The 25036-nt window shown below is 41.5% G+C and overlaps 1 protein-coding gene across 7 annotated transcripts in view; it reads right to left on the reverse strand.

Annotated features, from left to right (window-relative positions):
* The window catches only part of CEP112 (centrosomal protein 112), a 180561-nt gene that overhangs the window by 88694 nt on the left and 66831 nt on the right, over nt 1–25036 (reverse strand). For all 7 annotated transcript variants that reach the window (XR_015807746.1, XM_088176357.1, XM_088176358.1 and 4 more), the window contains exon 20: nt 20806–20988. Coding sequence is in view for 6 of the 7 variants with exons in the window: in XM_088176357.1 (XP_088032483.1) it covers nt 20806–20988 (183 nt within the window). In the remaining variant the exon portion in view is untranslated. The remainder of the gene's footprint in view (nt 1–20805; nt 20989–25036) is intronic.

Here is a 25036-nt window from a genome sequence, read left to right on the forward strand (position 1 = left end):
TTCTGGTTTTCAGGGACTGTTCTCATGATTTTTACCCTCTGGACCCTCCCAACCAAGGGCCAGGCACAGTCCTAATGGCTCTCTGATCCTTCTGTCCATAAATCATCCTACCGAGTCTGACTCACTGGTCCCACTATACCTGCTTTTCTCCATGCCAAAGGAATTCCAACTGGCCAGTCCAGCCAGCTGGCAGCTATTTGTGGCTCCTTTGTATTGAACTCAATCATGTCCATTTAAACACCTATATTAAAAATATTTTCTATACCATGGCAATTTCAATTAAAATATGTAAAGAATTTATTATCCTTTTTCTCTCGTGACTCCTAAAATCAGCAATTTGCCAATATTATGAATACTTTAAAAGATGAGATTTCATTTGGAAAGAAAACCAGTGGCACATTATCACGTGGGTAATGATGTGGCAGAGCACAAATTAGCAGGGATAAGTAATAAACAGCTATTTAGCTTTCACAGCACAATCTATTACACTGTCAAGTTTAAATGCCTTTTGGGTAAGAACACACAGGCCCATAAATGTGGTATTTAAGGGAGCAGATAAATGAAATGGTGTGAAACGAAGTGAAAATGAACAACAATTCAGTGACCAGCAGGTTGGGCTCAGCTCCTAAGAGCACTGATCATTCCAAGAGCACGGGACTGTGCAAGCCCTTCCAGGGGAAAACACAGAAATTAGCCCCTCCAACATTATAAAGAGTCCTGGACAGTGATCTAAGACTTCCTGGAAACACTAAAATGTCAGCTTCAATACTCACAGATCCATTTTATTGTATGCTTATGCAGCATTTTATGCACACTGAAGTGTTCTCATTCTTGAGGGGAAAAAAATTCTCTCCAGAATGCTGGCTCTATTGTAGAGCTCCTTAAAAAGGAGCCATCTTCATCCTATTTATATACATTTATATATATCCTATATGTGACTCCATTGCAGGGATGGGGTGAAGTTCTGAATATGTTCATAAGTGAAAAGTCCTCAGTTTATAAATCAGGTTGGATATTATCAAGTTTAGGTCTTGGAGGAAAACTGGCACAAACCAAAGCTGCACTCACTAATCTGCACCTGGCACAGCACAGGAGAAGGGGAAGCTCTTCAGGCTCACACAGGTGAATGTCCAGTGAAAAAAACCTCAGGAACAGCAGGGCAGGGGACAGCTAAGGGTGAAAGGTGTGCAGGGGCACATCTCAATCCCCACATCCCAGCATTTATGCAAAGGTCTATCAGCTCCTCTCACCTTTGCACATCTCTCTAACATCTCCAAAATACCCCCTGGAATTCGTAAAGGGAGCTGCTGAGCTGCAAAATTACATATTCATTTCATTAATTTTAACAGCATTAAGATGCTTTTAAAGGTCAAACTTCCTTGGTAATGTTCTTTACTTGGGCTATTCCAGCACTGTGCACACTCTGAAAAATGCCTCTAACATTTATGAATCTGCTAAAAGTTTATTCCTACTAACCCTGCTTATCTTGTATCTACACTTGGGTGTAGGGACTGGTTTAACACCACCCTTACCTGTACAGTGAAACATCACCCACCTCTGGTATCCAAACCATGGCCAACACCCCCCTCACCACAACTCCTGCACTGAACATCATCCCAAGGCAGGTCCAGCACCCTTCAAGAAGAGATTTCACTTTTTAACAATGTATTTGCTCTGTCTTGTCTAATCTTGTTTAGCATTTCCTGAAACACAGTGGAAGTGTTGACTCACTAATAATGGTTACCCTCTGCTCAGCTCCACTTCCAATAAAATTAAGGAAAAAATGAGTCTGTCTGTGCCATTCCTATAAATAAACACACTTAGGCAACAATTAACAGATAATTTAATCCCCAAACTGTTCACTGACTCTGCCAGGTATTTCTGAAGGCTGAAAAGAAACAAGCAACACAGGTATCAAAAATCCAGTAGGGAAAAGTTACACTGAAAATATTGGCCTCACTCTGGTTTGCACATCTTAGAAAGGTGCAGCACATTTTGGAGATCTGCTGTGACATGGCATGAAGCAAAACGTAAATTTTGATGGTTTTTTTTCCCCAAAAGAAGTGCACTGAAGTCGATCTGGACTTTTACAGAAGCCAGTCAGCTGCCTAAATCCCAGTTAATGTAAATGGAACTTAAGCTACAAACTGGGCTTAAAAAAAAAAAGGAGGGGGAGAAGAAAGAAAATCAGACATCCATTTGAACAGCTCCACAAAGAGCTCAAAATTAACGGAGCTTATTTTCATTTCTTAATTTACATAAGTACATTTGATTCCAATTTAGTTAACAGCAGCTAGAAAGCAGAACTTCATCTAGGTTGGTTATTGTCACTGCATCCCCAACAAAATGAGTTTCAGTCAAAGGGAAGAACCCCGAGCTTACACGTGTAACAAAACAATGCAGAGAACTGGTGAGCCAAAGGATTACTCACCCAGTTGAAACTGAGATAAATGTAAATACATTTTCCATTTCACTGTTCTAAGACCTGTAACAGACTTGGCCCCCTTGCCTTGGAGACTGATCCAGAGCACTTTCTCCTTCCCTGATTGACTGTATTTGCTTTGAAACAGACTAGTGAGACAAAAATTAAAAATTCCACCTTCTTTCTCCTCTCCTTTTATCTGATGAAAGGAATGTTTACCTTTGTATTCTTCCTTGTACAAACAAAATGATTGGAATAAAACTGCTAAGGGACCTGCCAGGAAAGGACTCATTTCCTTCTGTCTTTCTACCCAGAATTTTAATGGAGACACTCAAATGGGCACAGAACAATCTGCCTAACTACATTAATGGAACTGAAATATGATGGAAATAAGAAAATAAATCAGCCATAAATACCTGTTTAATGCAGTGATCCCCTATAATAACTTGTGAGAGCAAAATATAAATAAAATGCAGAGTGGCTAAAAAAATTAATTAAAATTTACATGTTAACATCAGGTTTTCTGCACTGTACAATTCACAACAATCCATCCCTAAATGATGATTGATGCAAATGACACTAAATATCTTCCCTGTTTTCCTTTATGAAGAACTTTTAATTTCTGCATTTCAGGATTTGAAAGGAAAATATCCCTCTCAGATGAATGTCACAGATATGTTCAGTTCTGAAATAATATCAGAGTAAAACTTGTTCTGAAAGTGAGGAAAAGCTACTGATATTTAAGAAAGGATAGGAATTTCCTGCAATGGAATCCAGAAATGGAGCCTAAAGATCTCTGCAGTGGACTGGGAAGAACCATCTGTCAATCTCAGAGCATTCTGTGTCCAGTGTCCCCCTAAGTCAAAGCTTTTAAAAACCATTTGCATTTGAATTTTCCACACATTAAATTTAAAAGCATTAACATTTCCTGAACAATGTGTAATGCTGATTTAAATGCAGGCACGATGTATTGCAGATTTAAGGATTACTACAGACATTCATCTCTATGAGGCAGCAAAATTAAACATTCCCAATTTGTCCCCAGAAGAGGAACACACTGCATTGTCCATGAGAATGCCTTTGCCTGTCAACTATAGAAAAGATTTCACTGAAGGAAAAGAGCCCAAAACAACTCCATGCCTCAAAAAAACACCTAGAAAAGCATCACACACTTTTATTTTGGATGCATTTGTTGCTCAAAACACACAACTTTTGAATATTCCCACACACATCCCATAAGGATGCTGGAAATGGCATCAGACACAAAACCTGACAGGACAAACCAAAGATAAGATGCAGATAAAAAGCCTCAGGAATCAGCTGTCCATGCATAAAATATCTGCCATCTTTAATTTCTGAAGTTCATAATTGTAGAAAATCTCACTTTGGATAAAATCTCCCATCCAGGAGCATCTCAACAGGACCTGAGGAATGCCCACACCTCTGACCAAGCTCTGCCCTCACTCTTACTGAGCTGAAAAAGACAAAGTTTGCAAAACTCCAGCATAGTCACAGGAAGCCAGCTAAGGAACCCAGTGCTGTCACTCTCTGGGCCAACAAGAGAAGATTTCAGTGCCCCACCTGCCCCTTTCTGCTGTGCTTTAGGATGCCAAGCAGCAGGAACACCTCTCATTTCTGATGTCACTCTGCTACAGGGAAGGAAGCCCTTGTTCTCAGCCTCATGACTGGCAAGATGTGTGGGCAGGTATCCTGAAATCCAGCAGCTCCAGAAATAAAAGTTCTATCACTCACAGGTTTAGATCTGAAAGAAATAATCAGCTTCTGACTGTACAGATCCCTCATTTCTGCACGGCAGCAACAAGAGCTGCAGCATTCCTGTTACTCAGTTGTGGCAAATTCTCATCCTCACATCAGCTACTTACACAAATAAGATGGAGAATTACACACACAGGTCCAACTTTTGGTTTTCTCCTTTTCAAATCAATTTCTCATTGGAAGAAGCACATTCTAGTAGTCTATGTCTTGAGACAATCCTGATATAAAACACACAAATGTGTCATCTCCACCTGAGGAGGAAAATCCTAGAGAAAGAAGGGGGTGTGTAACCAGCTCAGGTGTTGGCTGGAATTGAGGGATCAGGTCCCTGTTGCCACACACACCCAGGTGATGCTGGTCCCAGTCTCCCTGTGTGCACCTTCACCCTCCAGTGCTGGCTGCACAATTCCCATCATTTCCACAGTGCCTCTCCTGAGTTCAGAGACCTTTTGGAAGCCTCCTGCTCCACAGCTCAGAACGATGACATCAGTCACAGGATGATCTGTTCAAAATAAATGAAAACTGTGCCTAACATTTTTTCTCTTGAAATCGAGAAGTTTTTTTGCCCAGTATCTTCCTCAGGCACCTTTCTGTTGATCTCTGTCCTTTTCATCCTTCTCAGTTTGTCCTTGAATTCAGTTGATGCCACTTCGTTTTCTGAATGACAAATAGGCCACTGCATCCTGGGGCAGGAATTTCTTCAGATTTATTTATGCAACTGTTTTGGATCTACTGTACTCTGAATAAATATTAATACACAGCTTAAATATAAAAATCTAAATACATGCAGACTCTATAAAATAGCACTTAAATAAAAGAACCCATTTATAAAGGTCCTTGTTTATATTTACTACTCTCTTTAAAAAAAAAACCAACCCCAAAACACAACCTCAAAATTGCACTAAGAAATCAGGAAAAATGTACTACTCCCAAACTGAATATTCTGGCAGGGAACAACAGCTTTGGGAAGGGTTTGAAGGAGAAACTCTTTACTGGAGGCAGAGCACCAAATGGAGCTGGCTCCTTTCTGTACATCAGCATTCTAAGAGGGACAGAATTTGCAGAATTTTCAAACCTGCTGCTTTCCTTCCCTGGAAAGCATCACTGTTTTGAAGGGCACAATCTTACTCTGTGAAAATAAATAAGAAATCATGACTTTGTAGCATGTTTTTACTAACACAAATATCAGGGAACTAGCAGAGAGATTGTTTCTTGGATACCTTGAGGTGGTAGTTTTGACAAATGCACTTGTGAGACAGATTTTGGCTTTCCCCACACACAGCACTAATTACCACATTAATGAAGGCTATGGCTATAAAGGAATAGCAGGGCTGTCTCTGCTGAATCTCCTTGAAACTCAGGCACAGAAAAAACAAACATTGCCTTCCATATAAATGGCTGCTTTAGGAGCCATTACTGATTAATCCTGTGTATTCCCTCGCAGCCTCTGATGCCAGAGAAACCTTATCACAAGGGTTTGTTAGCACAGCTCCAGCAATGAGAGTAATCCACTAAGTATCCCACACAATACTCAGGTAGAGCAGGTAAGAATTAATTGGTACCTTTCCCACCCACCCCCCTCCCAGAATTTCTGATGCTCAAACTGTTTTTCCCTTCATTGAACCAGCTCGGCCCAGACTGCCTTGTCCCGCAGTGACATGTATATTGAATACAAATCAGACAGCAGAGCTTTAAATCTGTGTTGCAGCTCTCATTTCCAATTCGAGAACTGTACTATAATCATAAGCTTCTGGTGGATGAAAGGAAATCAGCTCTCTGAATATTAGCTAATGCCACATTTGCAAGTCCTGAAGAGATCTGTGCTGTTTAAAAAAAAAAAAAAGAAAAAAAAAAAGAAAAAAAAAATAGATCATTTCTCGTGAACCTATATATACGAATGGCTTTGTACTGCTCGGCTGATAGAAGCGATGCCTGTGCTGGGATTAAACTCTTTTCATCATAAAACCTCATCTGGTTCGGAGTCCAAGTCCATCAAACCTTTTCCCTTTAAAGTCCCGCCTTTGATTCTACATCAATTTATTCAAACCGCAGCTGGGTGGCTGAAAACGAAAGGACAGCATCATTTAAACCAACCATGTTCCTAACTTGAAAGAAGGACTATAATTAAAAAAATGGGCATAAAAGAATGGAAATGGGATAATATTTTTTAATGGTAGTTCAAAGGCCGACAGATGTCAGAGCCTTTGAAGATGTCAGTACACTGAGCAAGGAGTTGCCATTAAATAGTTTGCCTGAGAGGTGAAGCAGCTTTTTAATGACTGAAAAAGCCCTTGCAGACACATCCTTGTGTTTTTAATTTGTCAGAGTTTCTGCAGTATTTTCTGATTAATGACACATGATTATAACTGCATAGCACACATATTTTTATACTTTGTTAAATGAATACTTTATTCCACATTCCTTCAGTGCCAGATAAAAACAGGAAAGCTTTACTATAGAGTCCAAAACTATTCAGATTGCTCAAATATTTATGGTAATTTGAGGGGATTGGCCAGATTCAGAGCTTCTATGTGTTGCTACCTTTTGTTTTTTAATGGAGCTATTACTACTGCCACCACAATGTGCATGCATTAAGTGAGCATGTGACCCAGTAAAGCATTGTGCCCTTCTTGTGCCCCAAACAATCAGAGCTTTCATAATTCACTGATGAACAAAGTCATCAAATCAAAATAATATTTAGAAAAATCCCAGGGTTGATCTTGAACAATACAAACAATGGCTGCCAATGTATTGTAAGTGGAAAATAATTTTTCCAAGAGAAAAAGCATATTGCTAGGAAACATCATGTTCAGAAGAGAAACACCAATATTTAGAAATGCAGATAAAATCCCCATCTTGGGCTGAGAAGATGCTCCTGCACCATCCTTCATCTCTCTCTTAACATATGCAAATTTTTTCTATTTTCCCTACTAATGGAAAACGTAGTAGCCTGAAACACAGGGACAAGTTCTTTTGCTGCCAGGAAAAAGCTCTCCCATCACTACAACAGCCTTTTGTGGATGCCTGCCAAGCTGAGCAGGTACAGCCCAGGGACAGCCCAGCCCTGGGCAGGGACAGGAAAAGCCAGCACCGTGTCCCCTACCTTGTATCACACCTCAGAGCATCACCCACATGACAACACAGTCATTACAAGGGAATTTGATTAATGTGCTGCTCCTTCTGCTCTTCCAGCCTACATTCAGCTTGTAATTGGATCATAAATAGAAATGTGATGGGCTCAGCTAAAAGCAGGCAGACATTGGAGGTGCTGTAGCAGAGCTTTGTGAAATGAGTTGCTGCTCTGCCCTGAATATTGACAGCATTTCACAGGTAGGAACATTTGGCTTGTTGCAATCCATATCCATCAGGAATCTCTGTGTGTCACCCCCCTCAGGAAGCTCCTGGAGGGGAGGGAGGTGGCTCTGGACACTCCTGCTCCAAGGAGCTGCAGTGGGAGATGAAGGAAGCCGTGAGCCTGGAATGTTCTGCTGTGGTCTCACACCCTGCACGGTTATCCTGCTTCAAGAGCAAGCACTGCAAAGTTTGAAAAGGAAAAGAATATGGCTGCACAGAGAAAAAAAACATGAATTCTGAAATGGAATTCCCCCACATGTATTTACTGAATGGAAACAGAGCACTGCTAGGAAGAAACATGGTGGAGTTAGGATTCCACTAAAAAGAACATGGACAAGTGGACAACTCTCAGTACAGACAATTGTAATCCCATCCCAACTAACCTGCAGCCTTCCTCCTTGAGTCATTCCACAGTCAGCTTCAGAGACAGTTTTACTTAAAAAGCAAAACAAACCCTAACCTACCATACCTCATTAGATCATTTGACTTTATCAGGAATCTCAGGTAGCTTTGAAAACTCAGTCTGAGTTAATGTTACATTCCACAGTTTTGCCAGTTTTCCTAGAAAACAAACCACACGTGGGAGCAGGCAGGAAGCTGCTCAGCAGGATGGGGTGGAGCAGCCCGTGGGAACACCCAGGAACCAGAAAAAAGCTCATTCCTTCTTCCATCCCCATCTCAGGAGCGGGGCAGGTCCGGGGTGCTCAGCAGGGGTTTTGGGACAGGGACATGCTCTGGATGGAAGAAAGCAAAGGAGCAAGATCTGCACATCCAAAAGGCCCTTGATGTCAGTGCTGTACAGAAATCTGTTCAGAATTCAGTAATTATTTTGGCACTATGGTAAAAATAGCAGAATAAAATGTTGAATTTCAAGCAGTTGCGGCTGAGCTGAAATAAACCTTCAGAGAACAAAGAAAAGGCACTTCTCTAAACTGTGGGATTTTCTACAGAATTCCAAATTAATTACACGAACTAAAGGAATGCTACCCATAAAAGATGCATCAGAATTCTGAATAAACATTATAAAATTCTTCTAAAATGGGAAATATCAGACATCCTGAAAAGAATGTTTTGCTACAAGTCCCATATAAGCAGACAAAGCTGAGCCATTCAGACTCTATCCATTAGAGGGCAATAATACATATACACACACTCAGACATATATATGTATATATATATATATACAAACACACTCCCTCATGTATCCCAAACTGATTTTAGCAGGAAAAAAATTAACATTTTCTGTCGAATATTACCAACAGTGTATTGACAGCTTGGGTCCTGTACTCTTCACTCCTCCTGCACTGCCCAACAACAGCATCCAACAGATAAAAGGTACAATAAAAAACTATTCTTTACATTTGCTTTCCCATGAGGAAATCGTGCAATACACAGCTTCAGAAGGCTTCCAGTTAGTTATTATCAAACCTGAGTGGGCTGAACAAGCAGCATGTCTGTAAGCATGGCAATCATTACAGGGCTTCCCAAACTTTGAACAGACAAAAATGTTCTTCATGTGCTCATCTCCCACCTCAGTCAAACACTTTTCCTCTTCCTTACAGTGACACAAGAACCTTTGATAGCAGCAGCCACTGCAGGCATGGCAAGGGGCCAGCACACTTCAGCTGTCTCTTAGAGCTACACACAAACCATGCAAGGGCATTTTTTTGATGTCATTAGAGGCACTCAAAGGAGGCAGCTCGTGTGCTGTGTCTTCTGCTTCCCTGCTCCAACCATGCCAACCTACAGAGACACCAAGGGATGAACCTTGTTTTTATCCCGGGTCCCCAACCTTCTGCTGCCCCCACTTGCAGCATCCCACAAGCACAATTATGGTATCAGCTCTGGGGGACAGGAACTGTCTGTTGTTCCATGTTTTCACTAACACAACATACACTCAGACCCCCGAGAGGATTCCAGCAATACAAATAATTACCAGCAGCCCCTAAACTACTGCTTGTCAACATCTCATTAGTTACAGGACTGCTGGAGTTCACAGGGACACACAGGCAGCTGGATCAGTCACTTAATGGACAGTAATTCCTGTGAGCATCCACACACTATTGATTTGTTTTGGGGTGATATTTTTTTCCTTTTGTTTGTTTGTGGGTTTTTTGCTGATTTCTGCTCTGTTTGGGTTTTTACAAAACGTATTACTCTGCAATTACCAATCCCTACTCCCTTAAAAACAGCAATTCAGGTAACAATGCCATCTATCAGCTCATTGTTTTCATCCACTGCTCAATAAATACTGATTTTATACTAAACTAGAGGTTTAATCGAAGATCTGAATTTTATAAGGTCCAAGATGAAGATGTAGAGTAACACACTGCTCCTGCTGCTACCCCAGCAGGACACAGGTGCCCTCCAACCCAGAAATCCCAAAGGATACCAAATACAGCAGGAGAACATGCAGCTTCCTTCAAATCTTCCAGTGTTTGCAGCAGCTGCCTTTCCAAAAATCACTTTTCTCTGCTGTTTCTCTTTTCTAAATTCATTTTACAGATGCCAATACAGCAGAAAGCACAGACTACAAAAGAACTCAAGCTGTCAGAGACAGCTTTAGAAGAATTGTATCACCCGTGTGGAAGACGGAGTTCACTCTTCGTGGGATTTTCAGATCTGTTTCACGTGAAAACACTGTGTCAGAGGGTTTTGTCCCTTTTTCTTGCCTTTCTTTTTTTAAACTACCTCAGTGATGAGCTTATGAACTCTATAGAAACAGCTCTAAGACCTGAATATTGATGATCAGGCAAATATTTTAGGGGTCAAAAGTAAAGTTTTCTTATTTGTGTTAATTTAAGAGGACTTTCAGACACGTGAATACAAATGACTCTGAGATATGTAATTGCAGTTTCAAATATATTGTTTTCTCCAATAAACAGAAATCTACAGCATCCCTGACATCGATTCCTGTCATTTTGTCATGATAAACACTCAGGTATTAAGTACCTTCCACATCATGCACCCAGGCATGATTCCAATTAGTGCTGGATAGAAGACAAAATGTCAGCTTAATAAGCTTCAATTTGCAGAGTCTTTGAACACTCGATGATATCATCACTTTGCCAATCATTTCTTGTACTTGGCTGCTTTTTTTCCATCTCACCCTCTCTGTCAAAAGGAAGTCTTTCAAATCCACAGAAAGGGAAGACATGAACAACGTCAGTCATTGGTCTGACTGAGCTAAAAGATCCAAAAATGACTCCCCAGTACATCAACAGAGAACTATGATGTGCACAATATTCCCTCAAAGCTAATTTGCTGCCAACATGTAGAGTAATTGGGGGAAAAAAGTCTACTTTAAAGTCATACTGTGAAAAATATTTTCTTGCATGAAATCAACACAAAAGACCTTAAATCACTGTCACAGTCTGTGCCACTCGTTCAGATGAAGAAACAGTTTTTCTTCAGGTAAGGTGACAATCATTTCTTCAAAGGTGACTGGGCCAAGGAACAGCTCTGCTGTCTGACTCCATACTGAAAATAATCACTGTACTTTAAAATAATGGATTTTCTTTCTAATTTGTTTCTTTAAAAAAAGAAAGAAAAACGTTTTTAAAAAGAAAAAGACAAATTGCAGAGAAGGTATGCACAGTTCTGTGAGCTCAAAGGTCTGAGGCCAGCACAAGCCCATAGCCCTCAGCTGACAACTCATGATGTTTTCTCTATCTGGAATATCCCCAAATGCAGAACCTAAAATCCCTGCTCTTATCTGAGTGTGAGGGTAAACAGAAACACCAAATGGCAGCAGAAAAGACAAGAGATAATGAATCAGCACGGGAAGTGTGGAATGATACCAAGGACCACGTGGGCTCTGCAGGGCTGTGCCAGGGCAGCTGCTCCTGCCTGAGAGCCCAGGGTTCAGAGGTGGGGATGGGAAATGGGATCTCCTGAGCTGGGGATGGGAAATGGGATCTCCTGAGCTGGATCCCTGCAGGAGGTGCTCCCAGAGCACACAGCCAGTGCCCCAAGGGCTGCACCACCCAGGTCCAACAGATTGCTGGCACTGCACTGCACTGTCCCATGCCCCTGGCTTGCACATCCCACAGAACCCAGTCAGGAGCCCTTTGCTGGCACCTCTTTGTTATTCAGGGCTCAGAACTGGCAGGGGACAAAGCCCAGCCCAGCCTGTGTGGGGTGTGCAGTGCCCAGAGTTGGTGCTCTGGTGGGAAAGGGGCTGGAGGATCTGGGCGTCCTGGAGCTGGGAGCACACACTGGGCATGGCACTGGGGTGGGAGCAGGGCTACAGAGCACACAGCATTTGGCTGCCCCTCCATGGGATGGGACAGCAAATTCCATACTTCTGAGGCAGCAAAGACTTTGAGGAGTTGCTACAGACGCCGGGGTTGGGCCAGTGGGGAAACAGCTGCAGAGATTTTACTGCTGAAACACTGAAGCTGTGCCTGTGCCAGCAACATCATCCCAGCCCTGCAGAGAACCCACCATGGGGGCCTGGGGCTTCTCCCCCTCGCAGCTCCTGTCTCTGAAACAGAGGAAAAGCAGAGGAGGCTCCCATTTTTCTTCCTGGCTAAAGCAGCGTGTGGAGGAGCAGGCAGAGCAGTGGTGGGGCACGCAGGGCAGTGCAATTTGCCATAAGCATCTCAGCTGTAATTTGTTACTGGTTTTCCACTTGAAGGTTCCTTTATAACACTTTAATGTGGGAGCGTGTGGAGCTGTATGGATGGGCTCATATTTCTCAGCTGACATATCTTCAGCCAAAGTATGTCAGCTACAGGAGAGGGCAAGGCTTTGCACTGGCTCTGGGATTTCTTCTTCCCCCATCAGAAACCACATAAAAGAAAAACACAAATAAATCAGCTCTCCAAAATCGCTATTTATTACCTCATCATGAAACCATCTACTGGACCCTGCAGTGGTATTGAGTAATATCATTACTTAAACCATAAAGAGGTTGTATTTATTACTCAAAATTGGGAAAATTAGCATCCATATGGATCTTATTGTTTTACGAGCAGTATTGCTGCCAAAACAAGTGGTGTTAACATTCCAAACTACAGATTGTCACCATTTCTCGCCCAGTGTCTCATTCTCTCACTTGGTATTTAAAATACCTCTGAACTGAGGAACTAAGCAGATCATAGAATCTCTCCTATCAAGATATATATCATTTAACAGCCAGACTACTGTTCAAAACTTGATTTATGGGGGCAGTGAGTGAATGGAATTAACATCTGATGACCTAAGGAAGAGAAACCAAATTGATTTTGGATAATCTTTCTTTAGAAAAGAGGATGAGAGAAAAAGCACACTCTAAGAAATTTAACTACTTCATTTGCAATACATAGTACCTTAGTAGATAATCACAGACAGAACACCCTAACCTCCATCCCTGGAAAATGATGGCATAAAACCCCATGAAATTAATTTCCAGGCACAGGAAGCATAAAAGGGTCACTGGGAACAGCAAGCTGATAGAGCTGAACACCAGCTCCAAAGCCCTGGATGATGGACACAATGACTCTGTGCCACACTGTGGATGGCATTTCCTGGGTAAGCAGGCAGTGTGGAGAGCAGGCTGCCATCCACAGGGACCTCAAACACTGCAGGCTCAGGAATGGGCTGCAGGGAGTTCAGCAAGCCAGGTTTATTCAGCCTGGAGAACTGAACACCAAAGAGAAATCGATTTGCTGTCTGCGACTGAGCGTAAGGAACTGTGGAGAAGACAGAGGCAGACTCTTCTTGAAGGAAGAAGAACCTACAGATCCAAAATTTAACAACAGATATTCCAGCTGCACACCCAGGAAAAGGGATTTCACACTGGATTGGTAAAGCACTGGAGCATATGGCTCAAGAAGGCAGTGAAATCTCCACCAGTGCAGGTTTTTCAAAACTCAGCTGGACTTGGCCCTGAGCAACATGATGTGGTTTTGAAGTCAGACCTGCTTTGAGCAGGAGGTTGGGCACGGTGACCTCCAGAGGTCCTTCCAACCCAAATTATTCTATGATGCTGGGAAAAAACTCCTCAATGAATGCTGGTCTCCCATTAGAGGATGTCCCTTCAGCACTCAGGGGAATGTTTGAAGTGGATGGCACTGCTGTTTTCCAAATTGCTGCACTTGTTCTATGGACTAGGAGAAGTCAACTTCCTTCTATTCAACAACTGTCTCAAACACATTTCCAAAAGAACTAAAAACCATTAATAAAGTCGTGAGCAAGCATTCTCTCCTCTGTGCAGCAGACATTTACTGAAGAAGTTTAGTTTGTAACATTTGGAACAATCCAATATCACAGAAACTACACCATTGATATTACTGAATTAATATCAATAAACAAATTCAGAGTCTGGCTTTGCCATATACCAATCTTCACACAGAAAGCACAGATTCCTTCAATCAAATAAAAATAAACAGATTTTATTGTAAATTGACTATTTCTGCAGACTAACAGAGCATTCTTGTCTCTCTGCTTAAAAATCACATTACACCACCTCAGATGCTGCAGTTAGTACCTGTTTGTACATGCACCTGTTTGTACTTGATCATTTCTGACTTCAGGATTCCTTAATGTAACTTTAATGTGAGAAATGATTTCACACCATGTACAACTTATTGTCTATTAGTGTTAATCATTCCTTGCAGCCATCACACACAAACCCTGCCTGCAAAGCCACACCTAGTGGATGTGTTAAAACCTGGCATAAAGATACTTTAAATCTCACTGATGAGCAAAACTGATCTCATTTCTATTCAAAGAAATGAATCTATGTTTATTACCATCTAGGCAGGAAATAATCACTTCTTCCTAATTAAGGAGTGCTGGTATAAAATAAAATTACTGCCATACAATCTACACCCTGCCCCCTAGACGAGTGAAACTATACACTCCACCTTCAGCTGCCAATATTTAAAATGAAACAAAAAAGAATATTAAAACACTGATTGCAATGTTATAATAACTACCAGATATATTCAATTTCATATTATAGAAACAGAAAGTCCATTTTGCTGAAAAGAACTCCATCTCAGATTCAGAGTTCATATTATGTGATGAGCTAGTTTCTATGGCAACTGCTTTCTCTTTTACATACACTGTAGACAGCACAAAATGTCTGTTGTCTCCTAAGTTAACTTAACATTTTTAATCAGCAGATGACCATTTGTGCACTATAATGTATGCCTTCCAAAAAGTCTTTAAATATTTCAAGTGCTGAGCTGACTGAAGCATAAAAGGAGAGAGTGAAGTCACACCTCCCACCCCAAATTCCTCACAATCCAATTTCAGTCCTAATGAAAAGAGTGAGAGTCGAGGAAAAACGCTGGAGATATCAGAGATGATCACTCACTGTGGCACAAGGACACTTTGAAGGGTGCATGAAGTGAGGAAGTGGCAGATGTTCACAGCTGGATCAACAGGTGTTTGAAAGGTGTCCCAGCCTGAGGCAGCAGCTCAGCCAGAGTGGGACACAGGAACACAAACGTGGCAAGGTGGGCTCACCTGAGCAGGGATGGGGATGTGCTCAGGAGACCCAGACCCTGATGGAGAGAACACTGAGCCTGCACTGTCTGCTCCAGTTCAGAGCAAAGGCTCATTTTTAACTCTTATCTCCAAGATTATGCCAATGCTGCAGCCCAAATTCTTCCCACAGCTCCCTTGCATTCACTCAAGGGAAAGCCAGCTCTGTGGTTCACAGTATTTGAGTATTTCCACAAGAAACTGTTGCATTTGACCATTTCACAGCAATGCTCTGAGTGAAAGCCCAGTGTGAACATCTCCATGGGACCCACCACCAGATCCCTGATTTCAGCAGATATTCCCCATCAATGGGGCAGCCCTGAGTCAGCAGACTGGGAATAACAACCAAGGAAAACCACACAAGTGCTGCAACAAATATTTGGTACTTTAAATATTTTACATCAACAATCATGTTCATTATCCTGGGCTGACTGGTGGTAAATTAAACATGCTGCAATATAGCCAAAAGCTTTTGTTTGGGAAAGGCTAAAAGGGAACGGCTGTCTGTCTACAGGAGTCTGACTGGCAGCCCAAGAGCCACTCTCCAAGTAAAATACAACAAACAAATATTTAGATTGCAACTCCAGGATTCAGAGTGGCTGCACAGAAAGCCTGCATTGCAAGCAGTGCATTTCTTCCCATGTCTAAGACATCTTCTGCTAAGAAAAGGAAAGGAAGTAAAAGAAAAAAATGAGTCATACAATTTATTTACTCCAAATTGTAAACAGAAGTGACTTCAGTTGCTCTGTCAGCATCTGAATGTTTCCCAGGCTACTTCTATCTGTACCCTCCAGATCCCCTCAAGCAAATTTCTTCCACTGATACTGGGAGAATAACCATGTGGGAACAGGTGTCTGGAGATACTAAAACAATTACATGAAGCAGAAGAGTTGATCAGTGACTTATCTGTAAGTAACAATAGGTTCTTTCAGATCAAAGTTGAAGAGAATCTCCTATTCTGAAAAAAAATGCTCCCCAAATCCTTCTTATTAATATAGTACTGCAAAGTTACTGTTGCAGCAGTTTTTGCATACAGACAGAAACTGGGCATGAGTTGAGTATTCAGCTATCACTAAACAAGTAGGTAATGTCTCCACTGGGTTTTTTTCTGTATTTTCTCTTGTCAATAGCAGTCAGAGTTCTGCAGCAGACTCACAGCAGCACAGCCAGCCTTCATACATTTATGGAGCCAAGATAAATGTCCTCTGTTCCCCCACTTGGCTGATACACTAATTATCTACACAGAACCACAAACATATACCAAGAACCTGCTGGAATGAAAATAACTATCATTGCTGGAATGAAAATAGTGATTGCTACTGGTTTTTTATTTTAACTCCACAGGCTCAAATCAATTCAGACAAAACCAGGTGCAAAGCAATAGCTGCAGAAAGATTGTTGATCCCAAGTGCAAAGAAATAAATTTACCAAGAGGAGAAGCCAGAAAAGAAGTGATGGGATGTGCTGTACTTGGGAAACCAGGGGAGAAGCTGCTGATTTCTGAGAAGGGAAAGCAAACCAGGATGGTAAAGGCCAAGGGGATTATGGAAAGTTCACAAAGCAAGAGAAGAAAAAGGAAACTGATCCTTCAGCCATGGGATAACACCTTATTAACTCTTCTTACCACCTCCAGCCTGTTTGTTGGGGTTTTTTGTAACAAGCTCCGCTCTCAAAGTTTGTTTTCACACAGCTTCAGAACTACTCAAGGCTTTCCTTTCCCAACCAATAAGGGTTTCTTGAGAGCCCCAAGACACCCCAAAAGAGCAGTGATCTCTTAGAGCAGCCTCGTTTTTGAGAGCACAAACGTTGCCTGTTAAAATTCAACACGGTGACATCGGTGACACACGCGGGCAGAACGTGCCCGAGCACTCCGCTGCTCTTGACCCAATTACAACTGCACGAACACAGTGGCCTGGCCAATTATCTCAGAACACAGCCTGGAAAGAGGATTCAGCTTCCTCATGGAAAACTTTCTTTCCTCTCCTTTAGTGCCAAGCGCTGTATTTGATGTTACAGGGGTACATTTTATTTCTTCTTCTTGCCCAAAGGTCAGCAGAGGAAGGGCGAGCAGGAAAATGATCCAACTCTGTACAGCAGCTGGAACATGGAAATCTTTGAGCTGGTTGAGGGCACGGGGCAGATGCTGGGGAGAGAAGGACATTCAAAGGATAAAGGGGAAATAGGAGGGCACAACTGGCACCACAGACACCTCAGCCCCTCTGCTTTCAGTTATCAAAATTTCCTTACCTTGCTATTTCATTTCTCCAAGCAAACTGGATATATTCTCTGTGACCTAAGTCTTGCTTCAGAAAATCACTGATTCCGTAGCAAGACTGTTTTTATTAAAACAAAGGAAGGTCTCCATCATGCAAGGAGCTCCCTGTTTTGTGAACTGATGGATAAACTAAAATTACTTAGGGAGGTGCGGAATGAATGAGCAAACTTAAGAATGCTCCTAAAGAAAATCCAGATATCTAAATTAAATAAAAGTAGTGATTCAAAACTACCATTTAAAAAACCATAATCCTGTGTGATTAGCTACTGTTTAAAGAATAACAACATTATGGCAGTTCATAGAAAACCTACAGGACTTAAAAGCCTACAAGAACACAGCATGGCATAAAAGCCTTTGTACTGCTTTGACTTTTATTGACCTACAAGTCAATTCACTCCTCCCCAAGCATTGCAACCCCAGGTGAAAAAATCAGAGCAAGACTCCTAGAAATGGAGAAATCTAAGCGGAATGCAATCGTTATCCAGAGATTTATCATCAACACAAAAGGTGATACGCTTCAATCAAATTCCTTTCTTGAAAATATATTAACTTATACTTCACCAAGAAATAACATTGTTTTATATTTAATTAAAATCTGGCAAGGCACTCAAATTTTAATTTTTATACATTAATTGAGATTAAAGCATTAATAAATGTATTTATATTTGAATAAAATATAACTGTTTTGTACTGTGTCTTTTACAGTATCTGAAGACCTATGTGAAAGTAGAGACCTTGGATATGCAGTAAAAAAACTAAATTAATCTTTACAGTATTAGTAAAAGAAATTGATCTGCTCAGTCATAGTCATCTTCAGGAACATAGTGAGAAATCCATATTTTAACCACATATATTAAGAAATACATATTCGCTACTCTTTCATATGGAAAAGGATTTAAGAAATACTTCAGTGAATACCTTTAATAACGGTGCTTTCACATCATTCACCCAACACTGAGCAGATAGGTCCTTCAAACCAAGCTACTCATATGTGATTAACACTAATTATTATTTAAATTTTTCGAATAACCCAGCAAATCCACTTTTCATTTCGCCAAGCAAAATGGCCTCCGCTCCTATTTCATCTCACCTTCGCTGGGACACAAAGGACTCCTAAAAATTACTGCTGTCAAAGATGGTTCCAATTTAACAGGTTTTTAAAATGCAGTGCTGTTAAATACCCATTAAAGACTGGGTTACCTTTGTTAAGAGCCTGACAAACGGTTCAGATCAAATCAGTTGTCCAAAACACGCATTTTTAGTAAAAATAGGCAAAGATCAAAAAAAAAAATTATTCAAAATCTGCGCTGTAATTCCACAAGAAACACATTGTCTGTTGAGCCCACTGCAAAGACAGAGGTGGATTTGAATACAAAGACCAGAGGAAGGAGAGAAGAGAAATTTGTTTTCCCAAATGGAAAAATCTGCGTCCTTGAAAGCTGGGAGAGTCTCACTAGAATTTAAACAAACAACAGCTCTTCTAGGCAAAGCAACTGCCTTTTCTTCCCTGATTTACATGTCATTCTCATGGCATCAATGTTCAAATGACTGTACAGGGATATTCAAACTACAAAGAAAAGCTCTGTAAAAAGGCCAAACTCTGCTTTTCAGACTGTTCCGATTCCCCCAATAGCTGTGAAAATTCCCAGCTTTCCACAAAGCACCTGTAGTAGCATGGTTGATCTCCCTGCAGACAGAAAGCAGAACCAAACTTTGGGCTCCAACCTTTGCCAGAAAAGACCCCCAAGAGCACAAACCAGAGCTGGACTTAGAGACACCTCCCAGTTCTCAGGATTTGCTGAAGAGAGTCCCTCTCCTTTTGTATTCAGTGTTACAGAGCAATACAAGAACTGGGATGAGCACTGGTGTGCAGACAGAATAATTCTATAAAATTCCAAAACTGCCTTTTTTTAACGTGGGAGTTACAGCTCTGCCTTTGTCCGCAACAATAAAAAAACAACAGCAGAAATGCAGGTGAGAGGAGGCTATAACTCTGAAAGGACACTCACAAACAGATCCAGAGCTGAGATGAATCTATCTTGGGCCAAAAGAAAAAAATGCAAAGATAAAAATCAATCCCTTGAACCATTTAAGGCTTTGTTCGCTCTTACAATGCAGCGGAAAATAAAAGGCGAGGTCTAATTTTTTTTTTTTTTTTTTTCAGAGACCACCTGAGTATCCCCTTCCCAAGTGTTCTCACAAAGTATATCCCGTTTTCATTGGAAAACCACAATGGTGGAAATGGAGAAATAAGTCCTGGCTTTGCAATATGCACCTCTCAACCTCCCCCAAGATGCCGTTTGCTTCCTAATGGAGACTTCCTTGAGCCAGATTTCGATAGTCTGAGCCGTCCAAAGCAAAAAAACCAATTGATTTCAAAAGTAAATTTTCAATTCAGTTTCATTTAGCTCCATCAGAGGTGTTAGTAAAAGCCACAGCCTACCAGTCTAGAGGGAAGTAGAGTGAAAATGCCTCTTAGTCTGAGCCTAACATCTCATAGGGAAGGTGGTGGTGTGCGGAAAACGTGTCACTAAAGATGCCTTCCCAAAATGTCCAGTTTGGGTATAAAATAATCCATGCGTGATAAGCAATTCTAACGCTGATCAGGAAAGATTATTTTCTATAAACTCTTGAAACTAGAAAATCACCTTAGTTTTTAGAATATTGCCATTGCAGGCCTTTTTAATAAAGGCTCTTAGGAAAATATACCACGCCATCCTTACAAAATACATTGAAAAAAAGGCAGTAAGATGGTTTTTGAAGTGAAAACTCATAAAGATCATTTTCCATGCTGACAGTGTGCATTTCATCCAGAAGTTTGAAGAGTCAAATGCTACCCCAGCTGGGGGTTATTCTGCCAAATGGCTTCCAACAGTGACCACAGAGATGGAGGATGGGAGGGGTGCGTGTGTGTAGGAAAATAAACGTGATGGTAAGCGACCCCAAACCCACATCATCTTATCAAACATCCGACACACGGAACCAAACCCACAATGCAAATCTAGAATACAAAAACTGAAACAAAAAAGACGTGAACAAAAGGAAATAAAGCCATTTGTGAGTTACCTGCAGAGATTTAAAACAAAAAAAAGACCACGAACGAAGCAGATATAATTCACATGGATTTGCCCAGGAAGGAGAAAAGGAGGGGTGAGTGTGAGGGCTGGGGGGGAAAAAGAACAGATACCTTTTTTTCTTAAACAAATCCATCATGAAAGAAAATGAGACAAGATTATAAATAGGCCGAGTTATAGCGCACCATGGGATTTTTAATCTGGCTACCTGTGGTTTTTGCAGTTAAAGCCCTATTCAGCAGTGGGAAGGGAGGGGGGAAAGCGGAAAAAGAAAAAAAGGGGAAAAAAAGAAAAACGAAATCACGTTTATGTGCCAGTTTCGCAAATGCTCCCCCAGCGAGCACCACCAACAATGCTGGCAAACAGGAAACACTCATTATCAGCAATTTCTAATAAGCGGACGCCTTTCAAGCGTTATCGATCGTTACCTGGCCGTCTCGTTTCCTGCTCTCGTGACTTTGGCTCTCGTGCTCTGCCATGGCACCGCGAAGCTGCTTCTCCAGTTTCTCGATCTCCCATTGATGGTCTCGGACCAGGCAGTCCTGCACTGCGTTGTGCTGCTGGAATAGGTGCGTCTTCTCCTGTTCATGCTCCAGCTTCAGCTCCACTATCTGATTGGACAGGGAGGAGTACAGTTCATCAATAGAACATCCTTGTCGTCATGACAACTCGTCTACAGCTTAATTTCCCCCTTAATTTCATCAAGTTGGCAATTTTATTTTTACGTCACTATTACCTCACCTCTTAAAAAGCCACCGTTAGCGTGACAGAATTCCTCCAGACAATCCCAACAATGGGGACAACCGAGCAAATCCAGCGCATCCTTACCCAATTTGTTGGTACAAATGTCGGAAGCGTACGAAAAAATAATATAAAAAAAAAAAAAAAGAAAAAAAAAAAGAAAAAAAAAAAAAAGGGGAGGCATTGTCGCATTGTGTGGCGGGTGCCCCCGTATCCCGCTGCTGCTCCTCAGCAGGGCTGAGGATCCTAAATGGTTAATAGGCAGCCTGCTCGCCCCTTCGCTTAAGTATACACACACACAACCCCCCACCCCAGCAATTAAAGCTTTGCAAGATTTCTTTATGATTTCCAAAGCGAACACTCTTCCTGCGATATTCCTCAACGCTGGCGCGTAGAGTTGTCTTTTTTTTTTTTTTTCCCCTCTTAAATTAAAAAAAAAAAAAAAAAAAAAAAGAGCAAGAAAATTATAAAAAAAAACAAAGCTCTATTATCCCGTTGTCAGCTACGCTATCCCAACATAAACAGATGTATGTGTTCCAGAAGGGCACCTGCTGTGCCGCAAGCTTGCACCATGATTTCATAAGAAGCCCTCTATTCTCAGGAGCCGTTCCCAGTCCGCACCACACTGGATGCTGTGACCTTGGCCACTCTTAGCCTCTCCCCGCTTGCCTGAATGGCAGCCCGAGACCAAGGGCCTGGTTGCTGCAGCTTTGATATTAATCCTCCCGCCTGCGCACAAAGGCACCCTACCTGGCCTGCACACTGGAGCGGCCAGGCCGCCTTTGAAGCAGGTGATGAATAGGGACGGCAGGAAGCCGCTTCCCCACTGAACTCCGGGCCACACAGCTGCTAAGAACAGTCACTTGGATTTTTCTTCAGTTTTGGTGGATTTCGGAGAAGGAGGAAGGGGGTGAAAGGAAGAAAAATAACAAAAAAAAAAAAAAAAAAAAAAAAGAGAAATCTCTTATCGTGAACATGGTGGGGTATTTTCAGCATGAGAAAGGAAAAAAAGAGCGGACGGGAGGAGCCGCTGTGTGAGCGCCGAGAGCGCCCGGCACCTTATCTTAAAGCTGTAGCATTCAATTCTAGAATGATATCAGCTGGCTGCCCGGCTTCTGCAGGGAAAATTTGAAGCTAAGTTAAAATAACTTTTAAAAAAAAAGGCATTTTCTCAAACTGCAGATCAGCATGGTGCAAGTTTAAAAGGGAAATGTGCCATCCGTGCTGCGGTTGGGAGCATCCTTCCGCAAACGGAGCGAGGAGAACAGATGCAACATTGCATGGTTTAACGTATCTACACTATTTAATAACACTAAAGAACTCATTAAGAGATGCCTGAAGTCCCTGCAGGGGTTAACCCCTCACATTTTCCATGCCGGGCCTGGGATCCTCACACAAAGTTCTTTACACCAGGGTTTTGCCCAAGGTTTCTGAACAAAACTGGTTTCTCTTGGATGCTCGTGGTGTCCATCCTGTGTCTAAGAGAAAGAGCTGGTGCTCCCTGAAAGAACTGTAGAGCCTTTGCCTGATGTAGAGAAAAAATGTTTAGTGTTCCTTCATAAATCAGACCTGATTATAAAGAATCGTGCCAACAGGAGAGGCCTTTTCCTTCAAACATTTGGCTGTCCCGATTACTGGGTTTTCAGCTGGTTGTTCCACGTAGGTCTGGGTTAAGGCAGTTTGCTGTGGGGAGCTTCAATTATTTGAGATGTCACTTTTTTACCAGAAGACAGGGCAGCAGGCAGGGAATGTGACCCAGAGGGAGCAGGGGACACATCCTTCTTCTCCAACTCTTTACACCTTTATTAAATTGTTTTGTTTAAGTAATCTCTTCACTTAACAGCATTTATAGACACAAAGTTTTTTAATTTAATAGGTGGAACGAGCAAAAGATCCTTCAGCAGGAGCCCCCAGCTGGTACATTGGGAGAGAAAGGGAGGTGTTTTACAAAACGCAAATTTGTTGAAGAAAAATTTTAAAACCTTCCTCATTTAAAGCTACATATCCCTTAAGATGGTTTTCATTTCATATTTTAAGATGTTTCTGGCAGGGAGCAGAGGTGGAGAAACAGGAGAGGAGAGAAAGGATGAGGATGAGAGCATTTCCATCCCTCAAAGACCTCCAAAGCCATCTTCCCTAACGAACATTAGCAGCTATTCCACATTCCCAACCAACAGAATAAATAACACAAAGTGATTGAGCAGCCATTCCCTGCCCTGGTGAGCACTCCCTGAAGCTCCTGCTCTCCTCAGAACTGCTGCCAAGCACTATGGCTTCTCTTCCACTCCTCCCTCTCTCATTCTTGTATTGTTATTGCATTGTATTGTTTTTTTAAAGGAAAAAAAAAATTAACATATATCAAAAAAGGAAAGAGAAAATCCATGCTGTTTTTCAGCAACAACAGGACTTCTTCATCACAGGAAACTGCATGAAAATTGCATTAATTCTTCACAAATCAGAGAGATTCTGTCTCCTCTTTGAGGTAGAGAGCGCCTTTATGAATGATATAACAAAACCACCTCCTTCAAAAATTCTGTCGTGTTGAGATCTTGCTGCATCTACCCCTTGATGCTGAGCACTCCATCAGATCACATTCAAGTGGCTGCTCCAATCCAGCTCTGTCCAGAGGACAGGCACTGGAAGGTGCTATACATTTCAGCCAGACAAGCAACACGACATTCACAATGGGCATTAGGGGCGATGCTGAAAAGAAACATTCATTAAATAATCGTGTGTGCCCTATTACCATAATCACAGGGCATTCATTGTGCCTTGGATGTTTCCTCATCTTGTCCTCTCAAAGATGAAAATCTCTTATTCTCTTCCCTGTGCATCTGTTCCTGTCTCCAGCCATGGACACAAAACCAAGCAGGAATGTCTGTCTGACCTAAGAGAGCCTTTCTTACTACTGCTGTTATCAAGTGCCACAAATATTTGAAAATTATGATCTCTTCTTAGCTAAATTCTTAGCACTTTTAAATTATTTCCACACAGTGTGATAGAACAACATTCAAGGCAACGGCCAACAGGTAATTTACTTAATCGTCACCAGAATTACACTGTTTACTTTAAATTTAGCTTTTAATTACACTATTTCTTCAAAATTCAGCTTTTTAACCGAAATTTAAATTTCCTTACTCTTGCAGAAAAAAGGATGTCAAGAAGAAAACGAAATTCCTAACAAAGAGCTAAAAAAGATTACTGCAAGGACTGTGACAGTCTCGTTGTTCACTCACACACACAGACGAAAAGGTGCCAAACAAATGTGGCAGCGTGGTTGGTGGCCAGGCCAGTGACAATGCAGCTGATGAACACAGGCAGATGGAACTGCACTCACACACGGAGGTGCTTCAGGACAATTTGCTAAAACAAGAGGCAGTGTAATACAGAGCCAAGGTGAAATCCTGCTGCTGTTAGCACGCCTGAAGAACAAAGACTGACGATAAACAGCCCGCTGATCGCAGGAGATGCTTTCAGAAGCCAAAGATTTGTAATATAATCAACACCAGCAAATACTTTTTGGAAGTCCCTAATTTAGACAAGGCCTTCTATTACCCAATTTTTTGCTTTTACATCACACGCTAAGTTTAGGCTTTTCAGTTTTAGAACAATTTCAACTTGTTCTCAAGAACAAGCACGCCTTTGAAATTCTTTGTCGAGTCCCCAAAGGAGGGAAAGGAAATTAGTTAGCTCACTACCTCTTTGAAAAATGTAACTGCTACAATAAATATTTGACACCAAAGTATGAAAATTCATGTAAATTTATGTCTGCAATTCCAGAAATATTTTAAGTAACACCTATATAAAACATGGTTTTGCAAGGCAGGATGATTTTATATGATTTATATGATTTTATTTTTTGATACTGTTTTGGCATGACTGAACTGATGGCTGGAGAAGCCACCAATGCATTGCACG

The sequence above is a fragment of the Sturnus vulgaris genome, chromosome 20, assembly GCF_052056855.1.
Source record: "Sturnus vulgaris isolate bStuVul1 chromosome 20, bStuVul1.hap1, whole genome shotgun sequence".
NCBI classification, from domain to species: Eukaryota; Metazoa; Chordata; class Aves; order Passeriformes; family Sturnidae; genus Sturnus; species Sturnus vulgaris.